The sequence below is a fragment of the Capra hircus genome, chromosome 21 (assembly GCF_001704415.2).
Source record: "Capra hircus breed San Clemente chromosome 21, ASM170441v1, whole genome shotgun sequence".
In the NCBI taxonomy this organism is placed as follows: Eukaryota; Metazoa; Chordata; class Mammalia; order Artiodactyla; family Bovidae; genus Capra; species Capra hircus.
In genome coordinates this window covers 18,800,988-18,826,427 of record NC_030828.1, presented here as the reverse complement: position 1 = coordinate 18,826,427, position 25,440 = coordinate 18,800,988, and the positions used below count along the sequence as shown (strand labels likewise).

The 25,440-nt window shown below is 44.7% G+C and overlaps 1 protein-coding gene across 2 annotated transcripts; it reads left to right on the top strand.

Annotated features, from left to right (window-relative positions):
* DET1 (de-etiolated homolog 1 (Arabidopsis)) lies at positions 307-24,776 on the top strand. 2 transcript variants are annotated; one of them, XR_001919931.1, is made up of 6 exons: positions 307-640; positions 7,969-9,061; positions 13,194-13,381; positions 20,319-20,510; positions 21,594-21,921; positions 24,124-24,198. XR_001919931.1 is itself a non-coding variant. In XM_018066525.1 (5 exons), exons 2-5 carry the CDS (start codon positions 7,979-7,981, stop codon positions 24,311-24,313), a joined length of 1,653 nt encoding a protein of 550 aa, XP_017922014.1. In that variant the 5' UTR covers positions 312-640; positions 7,969-7,978; the 3' UTR covers positions 24,314-24,776. The 2 variants fall into 2 exon arrangements, 1 of the variants encoding a protein (XP_017922014.1); XM_018066525.1 differs by lacking the exon at positions 21,594-21,921 and having other exon boundaries at positions 312-640; positions 24,124-24,776.

The window sequence follows — 25,440 nt, the reverse complement described above, 5'->3', positions numbered from 1 at the left end:
AATCAAGAGGTGACCATTTTTAATTCATATTTTTGCAAATGTGCCCAGAGGGTGCAGACATTGCCATAGATCACTCAATTGCCCGGTTTAGGGTTGTTGTTCAATCGCCCAGTCGCGTAGGACTCTTCACGACCCCATGGACTGCAGCACACCAGGCCCCCCCGTCCCTCACCATCTCCTGGAGTTTGCCCAAGTTCATGTCCATTGAATCAACCATCTCATCCTCCGTCGCCCCTTTCTCCTCCTGCCCTCAATCTGTCCCCGGTTCAGGGTCTTTTCCAATGAGTCGGCTGCCCGCATCAGGTGTCCAAACTATTTCAGCTGCAACATCAGTCCTTCCAATGTTTAGGGTGCCTGGTTCCATTTTGCCTTCGCAGCCACTCTAACTGTATTGGCTTTGACCCTCCCTCCGGGCACCAGGGTGCGCTGTAACGTCCCTTAGTGCCAGCTGGACTGTGCCGCGCTCTCCCTACTTCCTTTCTTGTTGCGCCGCAGTTCCGGTAGCTCGCGGAAGCGAGAGCCCGCGGCTGCAGGCGCCGGGTCCCACGGCATGGCGGGGGCGGGGCCGGGGCCGGGGCCGGCGCGCGCCCAGCAGGACGGGGTGTCCCTTGCCCCGGCCCTTTGATCCCGGACCGGACAGGTGAGGACTTCTCCTTCCTTGTTGCAGCCTCTCAGCCCGTCAGGCTCTCCCCGAGGCTATGGGGCTGCCCCCTCCCCGCGTGACGCCTAGGTCCTGCGGCCCCCGCCCGCCCTTAGAATGCTCTTCCCTTTGAGGCCCCGCCCCGGGCTTTTCTTTCCGGGGGCGCCCCTTTGGGCATGTGTGCCCGCCCCTAGGTGTCCCCTTCCCGTTTAGGAAGCAGTCAGAAAGAAGAGAGGGTTACGTGCACCTGCAGGCATAGGGAAACTGACCGGGTGCCCAGCTTAGTACCGCACCATGAGTTAGTGGCCACTTCAGCTAGGCTTTCTTCTTTCGTTCAGTTGATAAAGTGCAGATGCATGTTTCAGTGCTAGGCTCTGAAAAAACTAAGGTGACCAAAGTAGGCATGTTTGTTACTTCCTTTCTGGGGAGTTTATGGGGGAGTCGAACAGTAAACACTTAGCCGTGCAAACGAAAGTACAGATTCTCATTATGGCGATGACTAGTAAGGACTCAAACAGGAAAAGTATAGGTAAAGCGAAAAAGATCTCTCAGCCAGGGTGGTCAGAGAAGACCTCCTAAAGGAGATGACCCTCAAACTGCAACTTGAAAAACGTGGCAAGGACCAGAGAAAATACCTGCTAGGTAGAGGAACAGACCCTGTGGATATTTGAGTTGGTAAAGAACGTTCAGAAAAGGAGGCTTCAGTTCAGTTCAGTTCAGTTCAGTCGCTCAGTCGTATCCGACTCTTTGCGACCCCATGAATTGCAGCATGCCAGGCCTCCCTGTCCATCACCAACTCCTGGAGTTCACTCAGACTTATGTCCCTCAAGTCGGTGATGCCATCCAGCCATCTCTTCCTCTGTCGTCCCCTTCTCCTCCTGCCCTCAATCCTCCCAGCATCAGTCTTTTCCAGTGGGTCATCTAGGCCTACGATGGGTCAAATCCATGATGGGCTTACAGGATATAACGTTTGTGTACTGGTCAGGAGTTCACCATCTAGAGCCAGTGCCATTTGTTGTATAGTTGCTTAGTCTTGTCTGACTCTTATGACCCTGTGAACTGTAGCCCGCCCGACTCCTCTGTCCATGGGATTTCCCGGGCAAGAATACTGGAGTGGGTAGCCATTTCTTTCCCCAGGGGAATCTTCCTGACCCAGGGATTGAACTGGCATCTCCTACACCACAGGCGGATTCTTTACCCCTGCGCCACCTGGGGAGCCATCTAGTGCCACAGACAGAACTAAAATGCAGAGATGAAGTTGCAAGTGTGGTGAGTGTTAATGAAGGTGACATGTGACTGGTATACCTGATAGAAAGGTGAAGGAAGACTTCCCTGAGGAAGTGATGATTAGGCTGATGTCTGAAATAGGAGTTAACTTGGCAAATTGAAGAGAAGAGCTTTTTTCAGACTGAGATGAAGAGCACGTGCCAAGGTTCAGAGACAGGAGGTGGGCCACCCGTTAAAGAAACGATTAAGCGGGCAAAGAGAAGGCATGTAAGGATTTTGATGTTAAGAGCAATGGGAAGATACTGGGTTGCCCAGAAAGTTTGTTTCTTTCCCCTGTGGAACTCCCCTGGTGGCTCAGACAGTGAAGAATCCATCTGCAATGTGGGAGACCTGAGTTCAGTCCCTGGGTTGGAAAGATTCCCCTGGAGGAGGGCATGGCAACCCACTCCAGTATTCTTGGCTGGGAAATCCCATGGACAGAGGAGCCTGGTGGGCTACAGTCCATGCGGTTGCAAAGAGTTGGACACGACTGAACGACCAAGCACAGCACGGCACACGGATTAAGACAAGATGTAACAGAAAAACCTGAATGAACTTTTTTTTTGCCAATCCAATACTTGTTTTAATCCATAGGGGAAAGGATGTGATCAGAAACGAATATTGAAAAGATTGCTCTGGTTGTTAAGCAGATTGGAAGCGGACAGGATTTTAGGGAGACCACTTATGGAATGGTTGCAATGATGTAGACATGAAGTTATGAACATTTTGGTTAAGGGTGCTGGCTGGTCGTGATAGAAAGAAGGTAGAGCATTAGAGGACAGTTTAGGAGGTAAAAGCTTCAGAGTTTGGGGACTGATTGATCAGGTATGGCAGCTGAGGAAAAGAGGTCCTAAGGGAGACTCTTAAGTTTCCGGTTCCTTTGGCAGCAGGTGAGAGGTTGTGCCATTAACTAGAGTAAGGGAAGGGTAGAGGGTCAGCTTTTGGAAAAAATATTATAAGTCATTCTAACATTTTTCGTAACTCCTACTCTGACTGGAAGGGACTTTCATTATGTACTTTTTCTATATTGTCTGAGTTTTTATGAGCGTGTAGTTTATAATTGGAATAACAAGACAGATTGAAAAAGACCAAATTCCACCATCTCTCTAAAAACTGTCATTGTGTGATAGAAAATACGGAGCAGGAAGAGAGCACACTGAGAGAAGGGTTAGGAAATTAAGGGAGGATTTTCTGTACAACTTGGAGCTGAAGCTAGCAGGCCTTCACCTCTACCCACCCCACTCCTCTCCCCCCATCACAGTACTGGTGGCTTTTCCCTTAAAGAGACAAGTCAGAGAATTTAAGGTGGGACTATTCAAAATGTATACACTTTTTTTTTTTTTTTTTCAAGAATTAAGCATCTAGTTTGGTTAACATGATATGTGACTGTAAGTCAAACAACTAGTATGCTTTATCTGATTCGGTTATTTGTGGTTAGTCTGCTGTGCACGCTCAGGTACTTCAGTTGTGTCCGACTCTTTGCAACCCTATGGACTGTAGCCCACCAGGCTCTTCTGTCTTCGGGATTCTCTAGGCAAGAATACTGGAATGGGTTGCCATGCCCTCCTCCAGGGGATCTTCCTGACCCAGGGATTGAACCCAAGTCTCCCGTGTCTCCTGCGCTACAGATAGATTCTTTACCTTTGAGCCACCAGGGAAGCCAGTCAGTCTGCTGCTGCTGCTGCTGCTAAGTCGCTTCAGTCGTGTCCGACTCTGTGCGACCCCACAGAGGGCAGCCCACCAGGCTCCCCCGTCCCTGGGATTCTCCAGGCAAGAACACTGGAGTGGGTTGCCATGTCCTTCTTCAATGTATGAGAGTGAAAAGTGAAAGTGAAGGCACTCAGTTGTGTCCGACTCTTAGCGACCCCATGGACTGCAGCCTACCAGGCTCCTCTGTCCATGGGATTTTCCGGGCAAGAGCACTGGAGTGGGGTGCCATTGCCTTCTCCTAAGTTAGTCTGTCTGCTAGACGGTGTCAAATGCCTGTTCCTTCTTCCATTCATGGGCCGTACTTGGCCCTCATTCCCTGCTGGTCTCCCTGTCTGATTCCAGCCCCCATCTTGGGTTTGAAGGATGCGAGTGGCAAAGATGTCCTGGACAGAGAGTGAGTGAGGTAGTTTTGTACATTACTTGGTATTTAAAACTGCTTAAACCTTACTAGTATTTTTTTTTTTGGACTTTATCAAAATGTGCGCATGAACTGTGTCACTGTGAAAAGGAGCAGCTGTGTGAAACTCACTATTGTTTATTTTTGCTCAGAAGTGGAGGATATTGGTTGCTGAATCATGCCAAAATCCTTTTAGAAAACTCATGAGAGAGATTTTTTAAAAATTCAGTGCTGGGAATTTCTGTGCTTCTTCCAAGCAGCTATTAAGTTTTTATCTAATTGGCAGTGTAGAGTCTGTAACTGTGTTTTCCTGTGCCTCGTCTGCTGAGAAAGTCAGAGCCACCTTGGCAGTTCCACAGTTTCTCATGGTATGCATTTTTGTGTACTTCAGACTTCTTTTTATTGTCCTTTGTTTACCCTTCACAGTGATTGTTTTCTAATTAAGAAAAATTCTGAGTAAGCACAAATATTACTTAAAAAATATGTGATTTTAAAAGAACAACAGTACAATGAATGCTAATTCAAGGAAAAAAAAAAAATACACACTTCAGAATGCCACCAGGGTGTCCCTAACTCCCATCCCGTTTCCTAAACTTCCTCAGAGGTGCCGCTTTTGAATCTCAGGTTTGTAATCCTTTACTGTTTCTGATTATATGGCGTATGTGTTTGTGTCCTTAAACTAGAAATGGTTTGAAACTTATATAAAGGGAATCACACTGTATGTATTCTGTAACTTGCTTCTTTCATTCAACACTCTGTCTGAGGTTCATCTGTGTTGTTATGTATGACTGTAGTGCATTAATTCATTGCTTGCGTGGGGGAATTGCCGGGCAGTCCAGTGGTTAGAACTTGGTGCTTTCACTGCTGGGGCCTGTGTTCAATCCCTGGTCAGGGAACTAAGATCCCACAAGTCTCATGGTGCAGCCAAAAATAAATAAGAAAGATTCCCCTGCATGAATGTGCCTGGATGAATTTAGCTAGATTACTGTTTTGTTTGTTTGTTTGTTTAGCTAGTCTCCTGTTGATGGACATTTGGAGTATTGTCAAGATTTTGTTGTTGCCAGCAGTCCTGCTGTGGACATCTTTGTATGTGTCTCCTGTTACATACATGCAGACGTTTCTCTAGGTCAGGATTTTAAGCTCGTGGGCTGTGTGGTCTTTGGTCTTAACAAATCAACTACGCCGCTGTAAAGCAAAAGCAGCCATAGGCAATGTGAATAAGTGGGTATGACTGTGCTTCAGTAAAAATTTATAAAAATAAACAGGCAGGCTAGACTTGGCCTGAGAGCAGTGGTTTGCAGTCTTTTGCTCTAGTCTAAATCAGTAGGAAATATATTAATGAATTGTGACTAGTAGTTTGAGAAACTTGATTTGTTTAGTCATACAAGTATGCACATTTTAACCTTGACTAACTCAGCTGCTAAAGAATCCGCTTGCAGTGCAGGAGACCCTGGCTCAATTCCTGGGTTGGGAAGATCCCCTGGAGAAGGGATAGGATACCCACTCAAGTATTCTTGGGCTTCCCTGGTGGCTCAGTGGTAAAGAATCTGCCTGGCAATACAGGAGACATGGGTTCGATCCGTGGGTCGGGAAGATCCCCTGGAGGTGGGCATGGCAGCCCACTCCATTATTCTTGCCTGGAGAATACCCACAGTTAGAGGAGCCTAGCAGGCTGCAGTCCATGGGCACAAAGGGTCGGATACGACTGAGCGACTAAGCACAGCACAGATAGTATATATACTTACACCAGGCATTTCTAATTTCAGGAGACAGAATGTAAACAAATTCCCATTGTCTGTATGTTTTTATTTCTAAGATACAGGTTGGATCAGTCACTACTCTGCTTAAAACCTGTAATAACTTGCATGACATGGCACGCAAAGTATTTTCTAATCTGGCTCCAATCTACTTTTTTAGGTTTCTCTTATCACTGTGTTTCCTGTGTTCTAACCACTTGGAATTGTGTTTCCCAAGTGTACCACACTACACTCTTTTTAAGTGTATTTTTTAAGCTACTTTCTTTCTGAAATGTTCCTCCTTCATTTTACCTGATGTGTTGTTTATCCTGGACGACCTTTGTCAAATGTTGTTCCATTCATTCATTTCTGTTTGTGAGCACTTGCTGTGCTTCAGGCGCTGTCCTAGGTGCTGGAGATTCAGCAAGGAATTAGACAAGGCCCCTGCTTGCTGTCCAGTGTCGGGAGACAGATACTAAAACAGTAAACAAATGGTTTCAGAAAGTGATAAGGGCTGAAGAAAATAAAATAAGATAAAACAGCAGATTGATGTGGATGGAAAAAGGCATGACTTTAGGTAAGGTAGTCAGAGAAAAACTGAAGAGTTGCTATTTAGCTGCGATTTGAATGATCAAACCGACAGTTGGTTCAGCACTTTAAAAATATTGCTTTGCTTCTTTCTGGCCTCCATAGTTTCTCATGAGCCATCCACAGGTCTATGAATTGTTGTTCCCTTGTGGGTAATGTGTCATTTAAGTGGTTGCTTTCAAGGTTTTTACTTCATGATTTAGTTTTCCACAGTTTGACTAGGATATGCCTGGGCGTGGATTTCTTTGGGTTTATCATGTTTGGCGTTCTCGAATTTCTAATCTTGGGTTTATGTGTGTATGTGTGTGTTAGTCGTTGAGTCGTGTTAACTGTGACCTCATGGTTTGGGGCCAGCCAGACTCCTCCGTCCATGGGATTTTCCAGGCAAGAATACTGGAGTGGATTGCCATTCCCTTCTCCAAGGGATCTTCCCAAGCCGGTATCAAACCTGGGTCTCCTGCACTGCAGGCAGACCCTTTGCCGTCTGAGCCACCGGGGAAGACTTGGGTTTATGCGTGGGAGGGTTTATTTCTCAGGTCTTAATTCTCTTCATTTGGTATATTTTTCTATCTTATGTCATGCCACACTTCTTTGAAATCAGTAAGTCTGAGTCTTCTAACTTTGTTCTTTTACAAAATTGTGTTTTAGGGTCCCTTGAGGTTACATGTACATTTTAGGATGAATTTTTCTATTTTTGCCAGAAATGATTTTAGAATTTTGATAAGAATTGCATTAAGTTTGTAGATTCTTTGGGTAGTATGGACATCTTAACAGCCCAATGAATGTGTTTTTTATATGAATTACACAGTGAATATGGTGTTTACACTGAGAAAATTTGATGTAGTTGAAGGTTTGTTCTTTTGAATATTCCCAACAGCTGAGCATGCTTCGAAAGTCTTCCTAGAGAATTTGGTCCTTCCCTCAAAAATTGAGTTTTGATAGACTTAAAGCTATCTGGACCACTTACTAACTGTAACTTGGGAAGGAGAAGTGCCAATAACCATCATGTTGGGAGCTCCTCCACCCAGGGTATATGGAGGAAATGTATTTGACTTGTGTATACACAGTTTGCTCCTCGAACAACACAGATTTTAACTATACAGGTCCACTTACACATGGATTATTTTTTAAGCCATTCATAATTTTTATTTTATTCTTAGTGGAGGATGATTGTTTTACAATGTTGTGTTGGTTTCTGCCATACAACAGTGGGAATCAGCCATAACTATTTATATATTGCCTTCCTCTTGAGTCTCTCTCCCACCCCCACCCCACCCCTCTAGGTCATCACAGAGCGCCAGGCAGGACTCCCTGTGTTGGACAGCAGCCTCCCACTAGCTGTTTCACACAACATGCTACTTTCTCAGTTCATCCCACCCTCTCCTTCCCCTGTACACGTGCGTTTTTTCCAACAGTAAGTACTGCAGTTCTGCACGTCGCTTGAATCCACGGGTGTGGAAGATCTGTGGACAGGAAGGAACCACATATCCTGAGCCAACTACAAGTTATACTCAGATTTTCAGGTGCAGAGGGTTGGTGCTCCTCACCCCCGCCTTGTGCAAAGGTCATCTGTATTTATGTTTTGGTAAATTTTTGTTTTCTTGACTTCTCTTTTTTACTTTCCCACGCAGAGATGTGATAATGGATCATTATGTTTCTACCATCAAACCTCGAAGAATCCAAAACCAAAATGTCATTCACCGCCTGGAGCGCCGGCGGATCAGCTCGGGCAAGGCAGGCACCCACTGGCACCAGGTCCGGGTCTTCCACCAGAACGTCTTCCCCAACTTCACGGTCGTCAATGTGGAGAAGCCACCTTGCTTCTTGCGAAAGTTCTCCCCCGACGGACGCTACTTCATCGCTTTCTCTTCCGACCAGACCTCTCTGGAAATCTACGAGTACCAGGGCTGCCAGGCCGCCGAGGACCTCCTGCAGGGCTACGAGGGGGAGATTCTGGCCAACGGCAACGACCAGCGGTCCGTCAACATCCGCGGCCGGCTCTTCGAGCGCTTCTTTGTCCTGCTGCACATCACCAGCGTCGCGGCCAACGGTGAGCACCTGAACCGGGAGTGCAGCCTCTTCACGGACGACTGCCGCTGCGTCATCGTGGGCTCCGCCGCCTACCTGCCGGACGAGCCGCACCCCCCCTTCTACGAGGTGTATCGCAACAGCGAGTCCGTGACCCCCAACCCCCGGTCCCCCCTGGAGGACTACTCCCTCCACATCGTTGACCTCCACACCGGCCGCCTGTGTGACACGCGCACCTTCAAGTGCGACAAGGTGGTCCTGTCGCACAACCAGGGGCTGTACCTGTATAAGAACATCCTGGCCATCCTGTCGGTGCAGCAGCAGACCATCCACGTCTTCCAGGTGACCCCCGAGGGCACCTTCATCGACGTGAGGACCATCGGCCGCTTCTGCTACGAGGACGACCTGCTCACCGTGTCGGCCATGTTCCCCGAGGTGCAGCGGGACAGCCAGACAGGCATGGCCAACCCGTTCAGGGACCCCTTCATCAACTCCCTGAAACACCGGCTGCTGGTGTACCTGTGGCGCCGGGCAGAGCAGGACGGAAGCGCCGTGGCCAAGAGGCGCTTCTTTCAGTACTTTGACCAGCTGCGGCAACTGCGCATGTGGAAGATGCAGCTTCTGGATGAAAACCACCTGTTCATCAAGTACACCAGCGAGGACGTGGTGACCCTGCGGGTCACAGACCCGTCGCAGGTAGGAGCTGCCGCCCCGCCCCTCGCCCTCCCGTCGCCTCGCGGAGGCTTCTTCTGCCTGTTCCCAGCCTCTCGGAAGCAACACCTTTTATGTCGATCTTGAATTTTTGCTCCCCTAGGGCCGAACTTAGAACAGCTCCACTTATCTCTAGCCATATGTATTTGTGTGGACAAATGGAAGCTAAATCTCAAGCCATTGACATATAGGTAGTCAATCCTGTGAATATTATCCTATTTCTCTCTTTTTTTAATATATATATTTTTTAACTTTACTCTTTTGGGGGCTGTGCTGGGTCTTTGCTGCAGCAAGCAGGGCCATCTTGCTTGCCCTGCAGCATGTGGGATCTTCATTCCCTGACCAAGGACCAAATCTATGTCCCTTGCATTGGAAGGCAGTTTCTTAACCACTGGGTCACCAGGGAGGTTCCCTACCCTAATTCTTCTGCAGAGCATTTTCAGTACCCTGGAGATGGAAGCCCAGATGCTCTAAGGTTAAGATTTGACTCCCTGTGGATAGTGCCTTGGGTGGAAGATTGTACTTATTGGTCTGTTTTAGTTCTGGCAATGAGAATGAACCCACCATACAAAAAAGGAAAATCTTCCAAAAGTCTAGTCTTTTTTCTTGTTTAAATGGTGTCAATATACTTTCTTACAATATCTTTAGATTGTAACTAGTCTTTTTCTTACTTAAATGAACTCAGTATACTTCCTCACAAAATCTTTAGATTGTAACCAATGGGACAGTTCATTTAACAGTTAAGCTCTATGACTTTACTCTGACCTTGCCCACATGCTGGAACATAGACTGTGGAGCAGTGATAAGATGGGAAGGAAGTAAAAGTTTTTGATCTACCAGTGAATCACCAGGACTGCAGGTTCTGAGGGTTTTTTAGTTTGGGTGAAAGATGTTGATGGGGAAGACGCATTTCACAAATAGGAATAAGGTGTTGGGTTAAGAGTATAGAAACCGTGAAGACGTTTGGGTTGAAACACCATGCTGAACCTCAGGGTGATGTGGACATTTACCTTTGAGGAGCTGTCTACTTTATTGTTGACCAGTTCAGTTCAGTTACTCAGTCATGTCTGACTCTTTGCAACCCCGTGGACTGCAGCATACCAGGCTTCCCTGTCCATCAGTAACTCCCGGAGCTTGCTCAAACTCATGTCCATCGAGTCGGTGATGCCGTCCAACCATCTCGCCCTCTGTCGACACTTTCTCCTCCTACCTTCAACCTTTCCCAGCAACAGGGTCTTTTCCAGTGAGTCAGTTTTTCACATCAGGTGGCCAAAGTATTGAAGCTTCAGCATCAATCCTTCCAATGAATTGGAAGGACTGATTTCATTTAGGATTGACTGGTTTGATTTCCTTGCGGTCTAAAGGACTCTCAAGAGCCTTCTCCAACATCATAGTTCAAAAGCATCAATTTTTCAGTGATCAGTTTTCTTCATGGTCCAACTCTCACCATACATGGCTACTGGAAAAATCATAGCTTTGACTAGATGGATCTTTCTCAGTGAAGTCATGTCTGTTTTTTAATATGCTGTCTAAGTTTGTCATAGCTTTTCTTCCAAAGATCAAGTATCTTTTAATTTCATGGCTGCAGTCACCATCTGCAGTGATTTTGGAGCCCAATAAAATAAAGTCTCTCAGTGTTTCCACTGTTTGCCATGAAGTGATGGGACTGGATGCCATGATCTTCGTTTTCTGAAGTTTGAGTTTTAAGCCAGCTTTTTCACTCTCCTCTTTCACTTTCATCAAGAGGCTCTTTGCTTTCTGCCTTAAGGGTGATGTCATCTGCATATCTGAGGTTATTGATTTTTCTCCCTGCAATCTTGGTTCAAACTTGTGCTTCGTCCAGTCTGGCATTTCACATGTTGTAGTCTGCGTATAAGAGCAAGGTGGCAATATATAGCCTTTACGTATTCCTTTCCCAGTTTGGAGCCAACACCCCACCCCCCATCATTCACCTATTTCCACATTGTCTCCTTATATACGAGTTTGGAAATGTACAACAGAACAAACCAGTAAACTGCCGTCAGCTGAGTCTGGTTTCTCTCATTGACTTGTAGCTGATTCTGCCCTTAAGAGAAACTGTACGGAAAATTTTCTCCTGAGACCTTACCAACCATCAGTGGAAAAATGGTTTCTAATATTTTTCTTCTGAATCATATCTTGTGTATTCTAAAAAAAAAAAAAAAAAAAACAAGGGGAGGGGAGGGGAGGTGACTAAAATGGTTGTTGTTTAGTCACTAAGTCATGTCCCACTCTTTGCAACCCTATGGACTGTAGCCTGCCAGGCTCCTTTGTCCATGGGATTTCCCAGGCAAGAATACTGGAGTGGGTTGTTATTTTCTTCTCCAGGAGATCTTCCTGGCCCAGTGATCCAACCTGCATATCCTCCATTGGAAAGCAGATTCTTTCCAGTGACATCAGGGAAGTCCATTGAGATCTGAGTAATAAATTCTTTAGAGATTTTTTTTTTCTGAATTTTTTTACTTCCTTATTAATGATGAAGTCACCATTGAGGGTGAGCGTCCAGTTCATCTCAGGCGTCATGAGAGGGTGTTGGTAGAGCCCTTGACTTCTGTACCCTTCTGTCGTGTATTTCCCAGTGTGCCCTGGTGGGAATGTTAGTAAATATTTGTGTAATTCTGTGTTCACACAGTCACGATGGGTCCTGGTGAAGCCCTCATGTGATCCAAGTGTTGTCCAGGTTTATAGAAATGACATGAGTCCATCTTGTATTTAGGTTTGAGCTATAATTATCTTTTTGTTTTGGAGGGAGTATGTTGTCTGTGACTGCCACATTCGAGATTATCCTTTTCTCCTTCACTAAAATGTGACCTCCTTATGTCCGGTAGCTACAGTAAGTCATAGCCAGCAACATTGCTAGGGCTCTGTGCTTTGCTTACAGAATTTGTAACTTTAAACCCAAACTCTCCCCTCGTTGTCCTCCAGCCTCCTTCCCCAGTTTAATTTGATAGGTTCCAATAAGGTTAATGAGTAAAAAGTGTACCTCAACACAAAGCCTTGCTAATATTATGGGTATTATTCTCAGATTACCCTCCAGCCTCTTTAATTTACAGCTAAATTTAATTTCCAGGTGACCGCAAAAGTCATGTAATATAAGCTCTGGGAAGGACTAATTACTGGTAAAACAGGTGGGCCAGATGTCTCCAAAAATTGGTAATGAAGATTCAGGTTTAATCCTAGGAGGCAGAATACTAATCTTAGCGTTCTGGAAACTTCTAGAGTCCTGGTGGAAGACCCACACTGCCACATTGACTGTGACAAAAACTCGGGGTACCTCGTGCTTCCGTGTTAAGCTGAGCAGAACACTGGAGGTTCAGAGAAGAGGAGCAGGCACCTAGGGACCCATTCAGAGAAAGCAGTAACTCTGCCACCCAGAGCATCTGAATGCTTTTCATGTTTCCCCCTCTGATCTGAATTGCTACAAATGTCCAACATGTGTTACAAACACTCTTGGCTAAAAGAACATTTATGAAGAAAGAAATGAAAACGCTTCTCTGACTTTTTCATTTGTCCAGCAGCAGTCCCCCGCTTGGTTACAACTTGCCCAGGTGGACATGGTGTGCTTAAGACGTCTCTCTGCATGTTAGAAATACTAAGAAAGAAAAGGAAGTGCCCCCAAATTGAACTTTCTGCTATACACATACAGGAGAAAATAATTTGCCAACAGGCAGCTCCTGACTGCAAATCACTTTCTCAGCAGGAAGGAAAATTAAATCTGGCATTTTAGAAAAGTGTTTTTAATCTCAGAATGGGTTGGGGCATAAGTAGGGAATAAGCACTTGAAAGGAAACATATTAAATGTACACACAGTTTGAAATGAAAGATTGAAAGCCCTTTTATACATATATGCTGAGCAACTCAGTAATTCCAGCAGCACAGGTACAGTGGGGAATCAGGCAGCTCTGAGGCCCTTGATGGCCCAATCCCACTGAGGCTTCCTCTTCTTCCAGAACCTCTAGGCATCACGTTGCTGCTGTAGTGCCAGAGTGGAGGTGTTTGCTTGTTTTACTCGGGGAGCTTGAGTTTTCAGCCGAATGGTGAATATGCTAGGTGAGGTCTTATGCTCAGCTGTCCCTTGGGTCTCTCTCTCCTTCCGCAGGCATCTTTCTTTGTGGTGTACAACATGGTAACAACAGAGGTGATTGCTGTGTTTGAGAACACGTCAGATGAGCTTTTGGAGCTCTTTGAGAACTTCTGTGATCTCTTCCGGAATGCTACCCTGCATAGTGAAGTCCAGTTTCCCTGCTCAGCTTCCAGCAACAATTTTGCACGGCAGATCCAGCGCCGGTAAGCTGCTCCCCTGGACTTAACAAGCTTAATTTTTCTCTAGAAAATGTGTTGGTGTGGAGCCAGTAGTTGTTTACTTCGGGAAACCTTCCCATGTTCTTTCTGCCCACCCGGCCTTGGGTCGGTCTGCCTGTTGTAACCTCCTGTGTCATCCTAAATGTCTCTCTCTTAGCACCCGAGCGATTACTTGTGTGTTGTCTGCGATTCCTCCTAGACTGTCTGTTACCTGCAGAGAGATAGAGACTGTGTCTTTGTTTAGTTTATTGCTGTATCTGCAGTGGTTCACTGTCAAGCACTTAAAATAAGTTTTGAATGAATCAGTGCAGTTGGGTTCAGTCGTTCAATTGTGTCCGACTCTTTGCAACCCCATGGACTGCAATGGCCCTGTCCATCACCAACTTTGAATGAATAAGGAAGTAATTTTATAACTTTTGGTTAAACATGTGCATTGAACACATGCATTTATCTCTGCTGTATCCCAAGACCCTACTTAAAGTGACAGTAAAGGATGAAGAGATGTAAACCTACAAGAGCAAAGAGAGTGGGGAGGAGATATCAATAGAGTTTTAGAAGCTGAAGAGCCAGTGGATGGCTGATAACTAACTTGACATACCTCAAAGAACAAAAGAAGACTACAGAGCTTGCCCATCAAGAAGTAAACTGTCTTGCACCAGAGAACTCTGGAAAAAGTCAGGAAACTGGAGGTCCTGTATACCTCTGGAGGATTGGATGACATTCTTTTTTATTTTTGCTGTGCTTTGAAGCTTGTGGCATCTTAGTTCCCTGACCAGGGATCAAACCTGTGTCCCCTGTGGTGGAAGCATAGAGTTTTAACTACTGGACTGCCAGGGAATCCCCTAGATGACATTCTTAAAGGGAACAGCAGATACTCTAGTTCCTTTCCTTAAGCCTCCAACTGCCAAATGACTGTCTCTTCCCCAACTCAGCAAAAGGCTAGAGGTTTATGAGAAATCGAACCATGCAGGCTCTGGTTTCAAGTTCATGAAACATGGCTGAGAATAGAAATGAGACTCATCATGCTTAAACCAGGAATTAAGTGAAAATTGATATGCTGATGGGGTAGACTCCTATTCCTCTTATCAGATATGGTATCCAGGCATATACTCTTCAGCAGGAGATTAGAGTTAATTCCCTAGGGAAACTGACCAACCTGAAGAAGAGACCCTTGGAGGCCCTTCTCAGAACACCTAAGTCACCCTCAGTTGATACCCACCTGCTAAGAACCAGAGCTTCTCATAATCATCTGAGTATATTATTGTGAAATGACTAGTTGTTTTGGACCAAAGGCCTGCCTGCAACCCTACTGAAGTCAGTCAGAGTTTCATCACGTTCCACATACCTTGCCAGTTATAGAAAATAGCTGCTTTAGGTTCCAGTACAGATCAGATCAGAGTGGATGAATCAGAATAAGCATTACTGCTACAGGGGAAATGGGCAAAGCAGCTATCTCATTCACTGGCATCGTATTCCTGTAGAAGGACAGTACACGATTGAAAATAAGTGGATATTGATTTTCGGACAAGTAAACATGCCCTTTTATTTTTTCTGGTTCAAACACATTTTCAGCCTGACTGGCATCTCTCTTCAGTATAGAAGGATTTTTGGAAGCAAAATATGGATCAGGTTTTGCTTTTTTCATTTTGAAATGAATTTTTGTCATTTAAAATTAAGTAGATTATTATCAACTAGTAACAAAAGCTGGGTACAGTTAAAATATCACAGAGATCACCAGAAGGTCCAAGCTCCACGAGGGCAGGGGTGTTTATCTGTTATATATACATCGCCATACCTGCAGCACCTCGGCCAGTGTCTGCCGTTAGGGAGGAGCTCATTAGGCATTTGTTGAATGAATATCGTCAGGAATTAGAGGAGGCTGTGTTTTCTGAAAATTTATTTCACAGTGTACCCATAATTAAGTGAAATTGTAGGAAGAGAAAATAAACATTCTCGCTTCATGATCTTCAAAATTTTGCTTCTTACCAGCAAATGGTTCTGAAAACTGTAGATCTCACACATTAATGTTTAAGTTGCTCTTTAAATTTCTTACTATTAAATTTAAATAGTGGCAGAAGATGCAGTTTTCAGCATATTAAACACTGACATTTAAAAATAAAAGTATTACGAGATATAATTGGCATACAACATTGTATAAGTTTAAGGTACTGAGACTTTTAAATATAGCCAAGGGACTCTAATACCATAGTAATTTAGTATTCATAGTTGACATAAAAAGCTCAGGGTAAGTTTTTCCTGTACTGTTTGAACTTTTATATTTCTTCTTATTTTCAAATTTATCCATCTTCCCCACAAAATTGTGCCCTAATAACATTTTATCAATCATCTTATCATACTTTGCTGCATTGAAAATACAATGTACATATAAATCAAAATTATTTTTGTTTCTTGTGAAGGCGTGGTTCTAATGGGTCAATTTTACAGTCTTCAAAGAACTGCTGATAAAATGAGTGAAATGGATTATTATTGTTACTATCATAGGTTAGAATAAATGGTTAAGAAAAAATGCACATCGGAGATCACGAGTCACTTAGAGAAAGCCTTTATTTTGAAAGATAGAGACCAAAATAAAACAGTATAAAAAATGAACGTGGTATTAACTGAAATAATTTAAACTATAAAAACAAGAACATTCCTAGAATAGTGATACTAAGTGAAATACTTTAGCAATCTAAATTCTGTTAGATATAGTTTAGAAATTCTCCAAAAAAGTAGGAAAAAAAAAGATAAGAGTAAGAAAATGGGAGAGAAATGGTTTTTTTAAAAAAATTTAGAGCAGTTCCCCAGGAGATCCAATATGTGGCTTCCAGAAGGAGCAATAAAAAAATGAGAGGGAGGAAACGATGTCAACCATTTCCTAATATTAAAAGATACACATTTTCATGGGAGTTGGCTGGTGACCTAGTGGCCCGGCTTCAGTCCTTGGTTGGGGAACTGAGATCCTACAAGCCACATGACATGGCCAAAGGAAAAAGAATACACAGACACACAGACACACAGACACACACACAGACACACACACACACACACACACACTTACAATCATGCCCTCAGAATTCTGCAAAAAAAGGTTTTAAAACTGGAATTCTACATCGAAATAATAGGGTTTAACAAAGACATTTTCAGACACGTAAGGTCTCAAAAAATTACCTCCCATGTTCTTTTTCTAAGGAAACCTCTGAAAAACATTATCCCCCAATAAACCATGAAAGAATGATACAGGAAGTAGAGTCAAACAGTGGAAAGAAGCACAGAGAATTCTGAGGATAATGTTTAAGGGAGGCTCCAGGATGGCAGGCTGCAGGTTGAACCAGGTGGAAACAGGAAGGGGGAGGTTCCCATCACGGATGTGCCCAAGGACAGGTTACAATATCTAGAATATCTGTTGGCTTTGAACGTATTAAGGCGAGGTGGTCCGTGCTGTCCTAGCAGGGTTCTCAGCATAGGCCTCACTGAGAAGGTGATATTTGAGTAAAGCTTTTGAAGGAGGTTAGGGAGCAAGCCATGTGGCCGTCAGGGGAAGAATAGAGCAAGCCAAGGGAAAAGTAAATGTAGAGGTCCAGAGGTGGGTCTCAGACGTTTGAGGAGCAGCAGGGAACTCAGGGTGGCTGGGCTGGAGGAAGCAGGAGGCAGAGTGGGTAGAGGTGTGTGGTGAGAGACAGGACCAGACACATGGCCGTTCCGAGGCTTTGGCTTTAACTGTGGATGAGATTGTGTAGTGTTTGAAGTATCTAAGCAAAGGAGTGACGTGGTCTCACGGACATGTTTTTTTGGCCACACCCTGTGGCATGTGGGATCTTAGTTCCCTACCCAGGGACTGAACCTGTGCCCCCTGCAGTGAGAGCTTGGAGTCTTAACCACTGGACCACCAGGGTGGTCCTTCCCACTTATGTTTCAACAGAGTCACTCTGGCTGCTGTTTTAAGAATAGATCTTATCCATAGGAGGATAGGCTGGAAGTTAGTAAACCACTGCAGTGATCCAATAATAAAAGTACTACATTCAGTTTCCTGATGGGAGCTTTAAAAACTTTTCTTCTCATGGCTTCTGTCTGTTACAAAGAAGGCAGTGCCATCCAGGAGGGTGAGCATGGAGGGTGGGGAGGATGAAGTAGCCATCTAAGGGAGAGGGTGACTTGCTGGACTGTGGGAATGCAGCCTGAGTGCCTTGCAGCATTACGGCAACATTTCTATCCATGAGTTCATGGGTATAAAGTCTGTGATTTCAATGATTGTGAAATGTAAGCTGGCTCAGGAAGGAAAAGAGTTAATGATGAAGGCATAGGATGGCAAGAAGTTGGTAGAATCAGTGGCATTTTGGTCCCATTTCAGTTGAAGGATGTTGAAGCTGGGATAGCAGAGTGAGTTATCTGGAAAATTAGGAGAGAAGATAACTGGAGTCTATGTGCTGCTCCCTGAGATTATGGAGGTGCAGTCATTGGTAATAGTGAGATTGAGGGTATGATGTGGGAATGCGTTGCTGAGGCAGAAAGGAGGTCCAGGGACTAGGAACCCATGGTGTAGGAAGGATCACCTCTGAGAATTTTGAAATCGTAAATTGAGAGAAGGGTGGTTGGACAGAGGGACAGTGTGCCAGGAGTTAATCCGCTGAAGACATCAGAGGGGTGACAGCTTCATCTTTTAGTTGTTGGGCATCTGAGAGTAGAGGTGGTGGGCGCTGTGGGCAGTGGGAACGGCTTCAGCCTGTAGATGGTCACGGAGGCTTTGATTTGTGGTCATCACAGCCACGGGCCAGCCCCGTCATTTGAAATCACCTTTTGAAGCCAGTGAGCCACGCAGGGTGGAGAACTAGATCTTGGCTGACAAAGGGCTGAAAACCAAGGAACCCAGGATCTTTGATACCAGCTCAAGTGAAAAGGAAAGAAGTAAGTTTTTTGTGGCCCAGGATTTAATTTTATGATTTACACCAAGGCTGTGAAAAATTACTGTTAAGAGAGGTAATGGAAAAGCACTGTTGATGCTCGGCTTCCTTCTAGGGGAACGGAGAAGTGTTAATGTCCATCTAGCCCTTCAGGTTGACAGTGAAAACAAAAATCAAAACCCATCTCATCAACCTCTCTAGTCTCATCAAAATTAGGAACATTGAGTTTTTTTATACCATTAGTTTCAAGGGTGAGATGTTATATCGCATTTCCCCTGGACTAAAAAATTATTTATTTTCCCTTTGATTATTAAACTGTGTGATGTACTTTAGTGTCGAGATTTAAAAAAATAAAACTGATAAAACAGCTATGACCATGTTGATGCATTTCCACTGGTTTTTTTTTAAAGATGTTAGTTTTTTTTTTCTTTTTTTAACTTTATTTTGCTTTACAACACTGTATTGGTTTTGCCATAAATTGACATGAATCAGCCACGGGTGTACATGAGTTCCCAATCCTGAACCCCCCTCCCACTCCATATCATCTCTCTGGATCATCCCCGTGCACCAGCCCCAAGCATCCTGTATCCTGTATCGAACATAGACTGGCAGTTCATTTCTTACCTGGTAGTATACATGTTTCAATGCCATTCTCCCAAATCATCCCACCCTCTCCCTCTCCCACAGATAAAGACGTTAGTTTTTGTGTGTGTTTTCAATCATGCTGTATATACAGAACATAGCTTACTGGTTTTTTGGGGGAGGGGGGAGGCATGCTGTGTGGCTTGCAAGATCTCAGTTCCTCAAAGAGGGACTGAACCTGGGCCACAGGCAGTGAAAGTCTGGAATCCTAACCCCCATTCCACCAGGGAGCTCCCTGTACCCTACTTCTTTTACTTACCGTTATGATAAACATTTCTTCTGTTACCACATTATCTTTGAAAATAATAGTTTTCCATTAGGTTTTTAATATTCCTGTCATTTTTTTCATTGTCATGACCACTGGTATATTGAATGTACACAGGGATTTTTCTTCCCTAGGGCATTTCCAGAAGAATTGAAATACTTCATCAAAGGATATTAAGTTTAATGTTCATTATAATTGTGAGAAATAACTGCTCCATTGTTATTATTACTATAATCAAAGATAAGTGAGATAGATGACTCTGTGTTCGTATTATGTACTCCCAGATTCTGGTGTTTCTGCAGAAGTATAGGTAGCTCGTTCCCAACTTCATTTTTATTTTTTGGCTGCACTGCATGGCATATGGATCTTGGTTCCGCAACCAGGGATTGAACCCGTGCACCTGCCAGTGGAAGCACAGAGTCTTAACCCCTGCACTGCCAGGGAATTCCTTCCCCAACTTTAAACAAAGAATCGGTAATTTTTCAAAAGATTTGATGCAAGTTGGCTTGTAACTGATCCCAAGAAGAGTCAGACACTACTTCTGTCCAGGATTCTTTGCATCTCCTTGTTAAGGCAGTCGAAGGCTCTAATTTGGGAGAAATATATAAATTTCAACAGAAATAGTTGTCAGAGGTTAGTTATACTCATTTTTAACTTTTGTAGGATCTTTGCTAACTTTTCTTAAGTAACTTTGTGTTTCCAGTTTTTTATTCTGTTTTCTGCTTTTTTGAGAGTATTTGTAGGTATACAGAGGGGCTTCCCTGGTGGCCCAGATGGTAAAGAATCTGCCTGCAATGCAGGAGACCTGGGTTCAATCCCTGGGTTGGGAAGATCCCCTGGAGAAGGAAATGGCAACCTACTCCGGTATTCTTGCCTGGCAAATACCATGGACAGAGGAGCCTGGTGGGCTACAGTTCATGGGGTTACAAAGGGTCAGACAAGACTGATCAACTTCACTTCTTCACCTTGGAGATGTGTAGACTTGGGAGGTGTGAGAGTTCAGTATCTAGATTGTGTTTTCAGGGTATGTTGTTTTTAGACATGTTTGTCAATTTAAAACCGAGGCAACTTGTGCGCCACTAACACAGCCTTCCTCCCCGGTGCTTTATTTCAGGTTTAAAGACACTATCGTCAACGCCAAGTACGGAGGACACACGGAGGCCGTCCGCCGGCTGCTGGGCCAGCTCCCCATCAGCGCTCAGTCCTACAGCGGCAGCCCTTACCTTGACCTGTCTCTGTTTAGCTACGACGACAAGTGGGTGTCAGTCATGGAGCGACCGAAGACTTGCGGAGACCACCCTATCAGGTGCTCCAGCCACGTGCTGCCTCTGGGCGCCGGCGGCCACTTCCTCTTTCTCTTGAGCATCACTTCACTGTGACTCTGTCCACTTGTACTAACAGGTTCAAGTCACAGGGCAGGCTGTTTCTTTAATGTGGGTGCTTTGGCTTCCCTGGTGGCTCAGCTGGTAAAGAATCTGCCTACTGTGTGGGAGACTTGGGTTCGATTCCTGGATTGGGAAGATCCCCTGGAGAAGGGAAAGGCTGCCCACTCCAGTATTCTGGCCTGGAGAATTCTATGGACTGTATAGTCCATGGGGTTGCAAGGAGCTGGACACAACTGAGCCGCTTTCACTTTGATCATTTAGGCATTAGTATCAAAAATGAATTAGTTCTGCTCTTTGCCTCTCCTCCAAATATCCAATTCAGATAAGTATTGTTCTCTTTTTAAGGTAGCCAGGGAAGAGAACCATACTTTTCAATTTAATGACCTAATACCATTTCACATGAAACTTAAAAATAATTGAGACTTACATTTTACTCAGCTCAAATTATTTTATCCCCTCCTGTTACCTAATGGAAAGGAGAGACAGTTTGGCGCACAAGTAGGTTTTGGAGAAACTCACGCTTCCTCAGTTGGAAGAATGTTGGAACGCAGGTTGCCATGTTACTCTTAGCACCTTGCAGTTCCTTTGTCCCGGGTGTCCAGCTCATAGACCCCCCGTCCCTCCGTGCTGGGAGCTTGGGTTCTGTTTTTGCTTTCACAGATGCTAGAGAGAGGAGCTGGCACCACTTCCACTGTGGGGTTATTTCAAGGGAGGTGTGAGCTGGGTTCTGGAAGGTCTTCTTCACATAGAAACAGTGGTAGTTTCTGGAAAGTCTTCTTCACATAGAAACAGTGGTAGTTAGTATTTCATAATCCAGCTTCGTTGTATATTAAATAGGCTTGTGTAACATATTCTGTGCGATTATTTACTGTTTGTAATATTTCCTTTGGGAAATTGTAATCGAGTTCTGGAAACCAGTTAATTTTTTTATTACGGACATTTTTAGACATGTAAAAGTGGAGGCTCATTACAGTCTCCCTGTCCCTATCACCCCACCTCCGCAGCTGGCAGTGTTGTCTCATCTCTTCCTGCCACCACCGCTCCCCTCCCACCTGCCAGTCTGGATTCTCACAGCCCAGGTATCATAGCATTTCACTTGTAAATATTTCAGTATGAATTTCTAAAAGATAAGGACTTAAAACAAATATAACCTCAATACCATTATTCCATCTTACGAAAATCAAACCTTTATTAAGATCACCGATATCAAGTGAGTTTCCACGTTTCCCTGTTGTTTTGTATATATTCTTTTTACAGTTTGTTCCAGTCAAGGCCTAAAGAAGGTCCGTATGGTTTTTTCTGGTTGCTGTCCTCCTAAGTCTCTTTTATTTTGTGAGTTCTGCTTCCCGTTACTTTCGTTGTAGTGAAGTGGTTGAAGAAACCAGGTTGTTTGTCTGGTAGTATTCCCCACATTCTGGATTTTTGCTCATTGCATCCCTGGCAGTTCTCATTTCCCCCTATTTCCTGTAAACTGGTAGTTAGATTTAGGATCAACAACTAGCTTTACATTATAAGCCCTTTGTGTGCTGGGGACCATGTGGGTGAGGGGAAGGTTTTCACACATAAAAGCAGATAATTGGGCTCATTTGACATTGTCATGTAGCCCGAGATAACATTTCTCTCCCTTTTGACTGCCCTGCCTTTCTGATTTGAAAAGATTAACTTAAGTAACAAATCTGGAAATGCCATTGACCCTGACTTCTTGTAATTCTTATTTATTTTTTAATTTAAAATGAGAAATGTAGGGATATTAAAGTCATTTGAAGAGATAATGCTGTTACTCTGACACCTTTATTGTATTAAATATATTCCATTCTAGCCTTTGCCAGTGTGTGTGTTTACATTTATGCAGTTGTAGTTACGGTTGGCATAGTACCTTGTAGCCTGCTTTTATTTAATAAATATTTTCCATATTGTTACATAGTCCTTAAAGTTACAGTCCTGATGATGGCATATTATTCCGTAAAATAGATGTGGCATAATTTATTTAGCTGTTCCCCTATTACTGAGCATTTATTCTCTACCTGCATTTTTACATTAGAGCTAATGCTCTGTGCGTGCTAAGTTGCTTCAGTCATGTCCAACTCTTTGCAACCATGTGGACTATAGCCAACCAGGCTCCTCTGTCTGTGGGATTCTCCAGGCAAGAATACTGGAGTAGGTTGCCATGCCCTCCTCCAGGGGATCTTCCCAACCCAGAGATCCAATCTTATGTCTTCTGCATTGGCAGGCAGATTCTTTACCACTGAGCCACTGGAGAAGCCCAAAATGCTTTAGTAGCCATCTTGATTCACGTCACTATTTACTTCACTTAAATTCTGAGGATATAAGCTCTTGGATTATCGAGTCAAGGGGTACGAATATCTTTGTATCTCCTATATATTTGCTTTCCAAGAGGGAAATGCATTGTAGAGCTCTATATTTCAGAGCTCCTTGTTTTCTTGAGCTTCCTCCAATTCAGCCCCAACCCTGCCAGTCATCTCTAGTTCCCAAGTTTCACAGGGCACTTGCTTTGCATATGGGCAAAAGGCATTTAAGTCCTGGGATGAATGGAAGCATCTTTGTTCTTACCATGTTAGATGAAAAAGTAGAAACTAGTTAGTATTTTGTTTTTGTGTGTGCAAAAGAACCTTCCAAAAGAATTTCTTCTTAACAGTTAAAAACTCAGGACTTCCCTGGTGGTCCAGAGGTTAAGATTGCACTGCAATTACTGAGCCCACTTAGCTCTGCTGCCAAAGCCTGAGCTCTAGAGCCCATTCTCCTCAGCAAGAGAAGCTACTGCAATGAGAAACCCTCACACTGCAACTAGAGAATAGTCCCTGCTCGCCACAACTAGAGAAAGCCTGTGCACAGCAACAAAGACCCAGCACAGCCAAAAAATAATTTTTTTTTTATACATAAAATAAATTTTAAAAAGAGGAAAGAAGAACTCAAGATATAGGCCTAGATCTGCACTGTCCTCTAGTAACCACCAGCCTCCCATGGCTGGTGAGCACTAACGTGAGATGTGCTCAAGTGTGAAATACACACCAGATTTCAAAGACTTAGTACAAAAACATGAAATATCTCTTGAGTATCTTTTATATTATTGGTTGAGATGATAGTATTTTAGATGCCGATGTTAGGTTAACTAAAATATTATTAAAATTAATTTCACTTTTTCCTTCTTACTTTGTTTGATGTGGCTGCCTGAACATTTAAGCATGCCTACTTGGCTTACATTATCATTTCCAGCCCTGGCCTAGGCAGGTAGGTAGCTGGGCAGATAGCTGCTAGAAAAAGGGAGGCCGTAATCGAGGCCATCACTAAGGGTCATCTTGGGAAAGACAAATGACCCAGTGATTCGGGCCAGCATAGTGAAGTTCATAATCTCCCTGCTCGTAAAATGAGCTGATCAGACATAGGCGATTTTGACTGGGGGCTGACGTTAGAGGAGATTTCATCGGTGAGGTTAATTCATGAGTTTCCTGCTATTCAGGTTTTAAGGTGGTGGTGAATGTCTGTCCCACGCTCTCCTCTCCTTGTTCTGTTTAGGTTCTACGCCCGGGACTCTGGTCTGCTCAAGTTTGAGATTCAGGCGGGCTTACTGGGCCGTCCCATCAACCACACGGTGCGACGCCTCGTTGCCTTCACCTTCCACCCTTTCGAGCCTTTCGCCATCTCCGTGCAGAGGACTAATGCCGAGTATGTCGTCAACTTCCACATGCGCCACTGCTGCACGTAGGTGCCTCACGGAGCCAGTGCCTCTGGCCCGCCCACCCCTCCACCCCATTGCGTCTCAGTGGACTGTGAAGCAGAAGCTCCTGTCACGCAGCCTTGGGGTCCCAGGCTGTGCCTCCGATGTGGAAAGCCGGAGACAGGAGGAAAGAGGCGTGAGGGCAGCTCAGCCCTGTGCACAGCACAGCTACTGATCGATCGACTGAACAGTCGTCTTGCCTTTCCCTGTGGGGATGCCCAGCATTAAGTCCATTTAACTTTTTGTCTTATTTTGCATTTTTTTGCTATGAAGATGAGAGCATTACACCTCTGCCCCCTTCATGTCACTTCTTTGGCATTACAGTATGCAGCCTGCAGCAGAAACTCTTGTTTACTCGTGAGAACTCTGTACATCCTTTCAATTAGCCAACAGCAGGGCTGTCTTTATAAGGAAAAAAAAAATAAAGCCTTGGTATTTTCTTACTTAAATATATCCTGCTTGAGGACTGACTTCTGTTCCGATCTCACTAAATGCTTTCCAGATACATGGGTTCCAGCAAGGCCTGTGAAAGGGACTAGAGGCATGGACCCAGCAGCGCCTGCTGGTAGGACTAAGTTGGGGTGGGCCAGCGTGGAGGCCGGCTCTCTTCCAGGCTTATGTCCTTCTCCGGGGTGTTCGCCCGGTAATTGTTACAGCTGGAGGAACGGAGCCTAATTGCCCGTCCCCGTGTGGAAGCATGCTCCCATCTGTGCCATCTGTGTTGTGCAGGTGGAGAGCAGGCCGTCCTCTCTGGCCGCAGCAGGGACAAGCTCTGTGCAGCACGTACTGTCCTTTGGAGGGGTGGGAGCTGACAGGCCCGAGGCGTCCCTAAGGAGATCAGCAGGCTGTTTCTGGATGGCTGAGCCATCGCGACACTCCTCCAAACACCTGCCAGGCACCAGGCAGCGTCCCTCTCACATTCTCAGCTGGTATCCCCCGCAGGGATTGTCAGGATGGGTATGTTTCATCCTCATAAATGTGTCCGCCATTTATGAAGTGAGTTTGTTGCGCAGCCTCTGACTTTGAAGCTCGCTCTGGAGTGTTGGGTTTCAGAGAAGGCAGGGAAAGGAGCCGTGGATGCAGACAGCTGGATCCTCCATCCCTCTCCCGTCTAG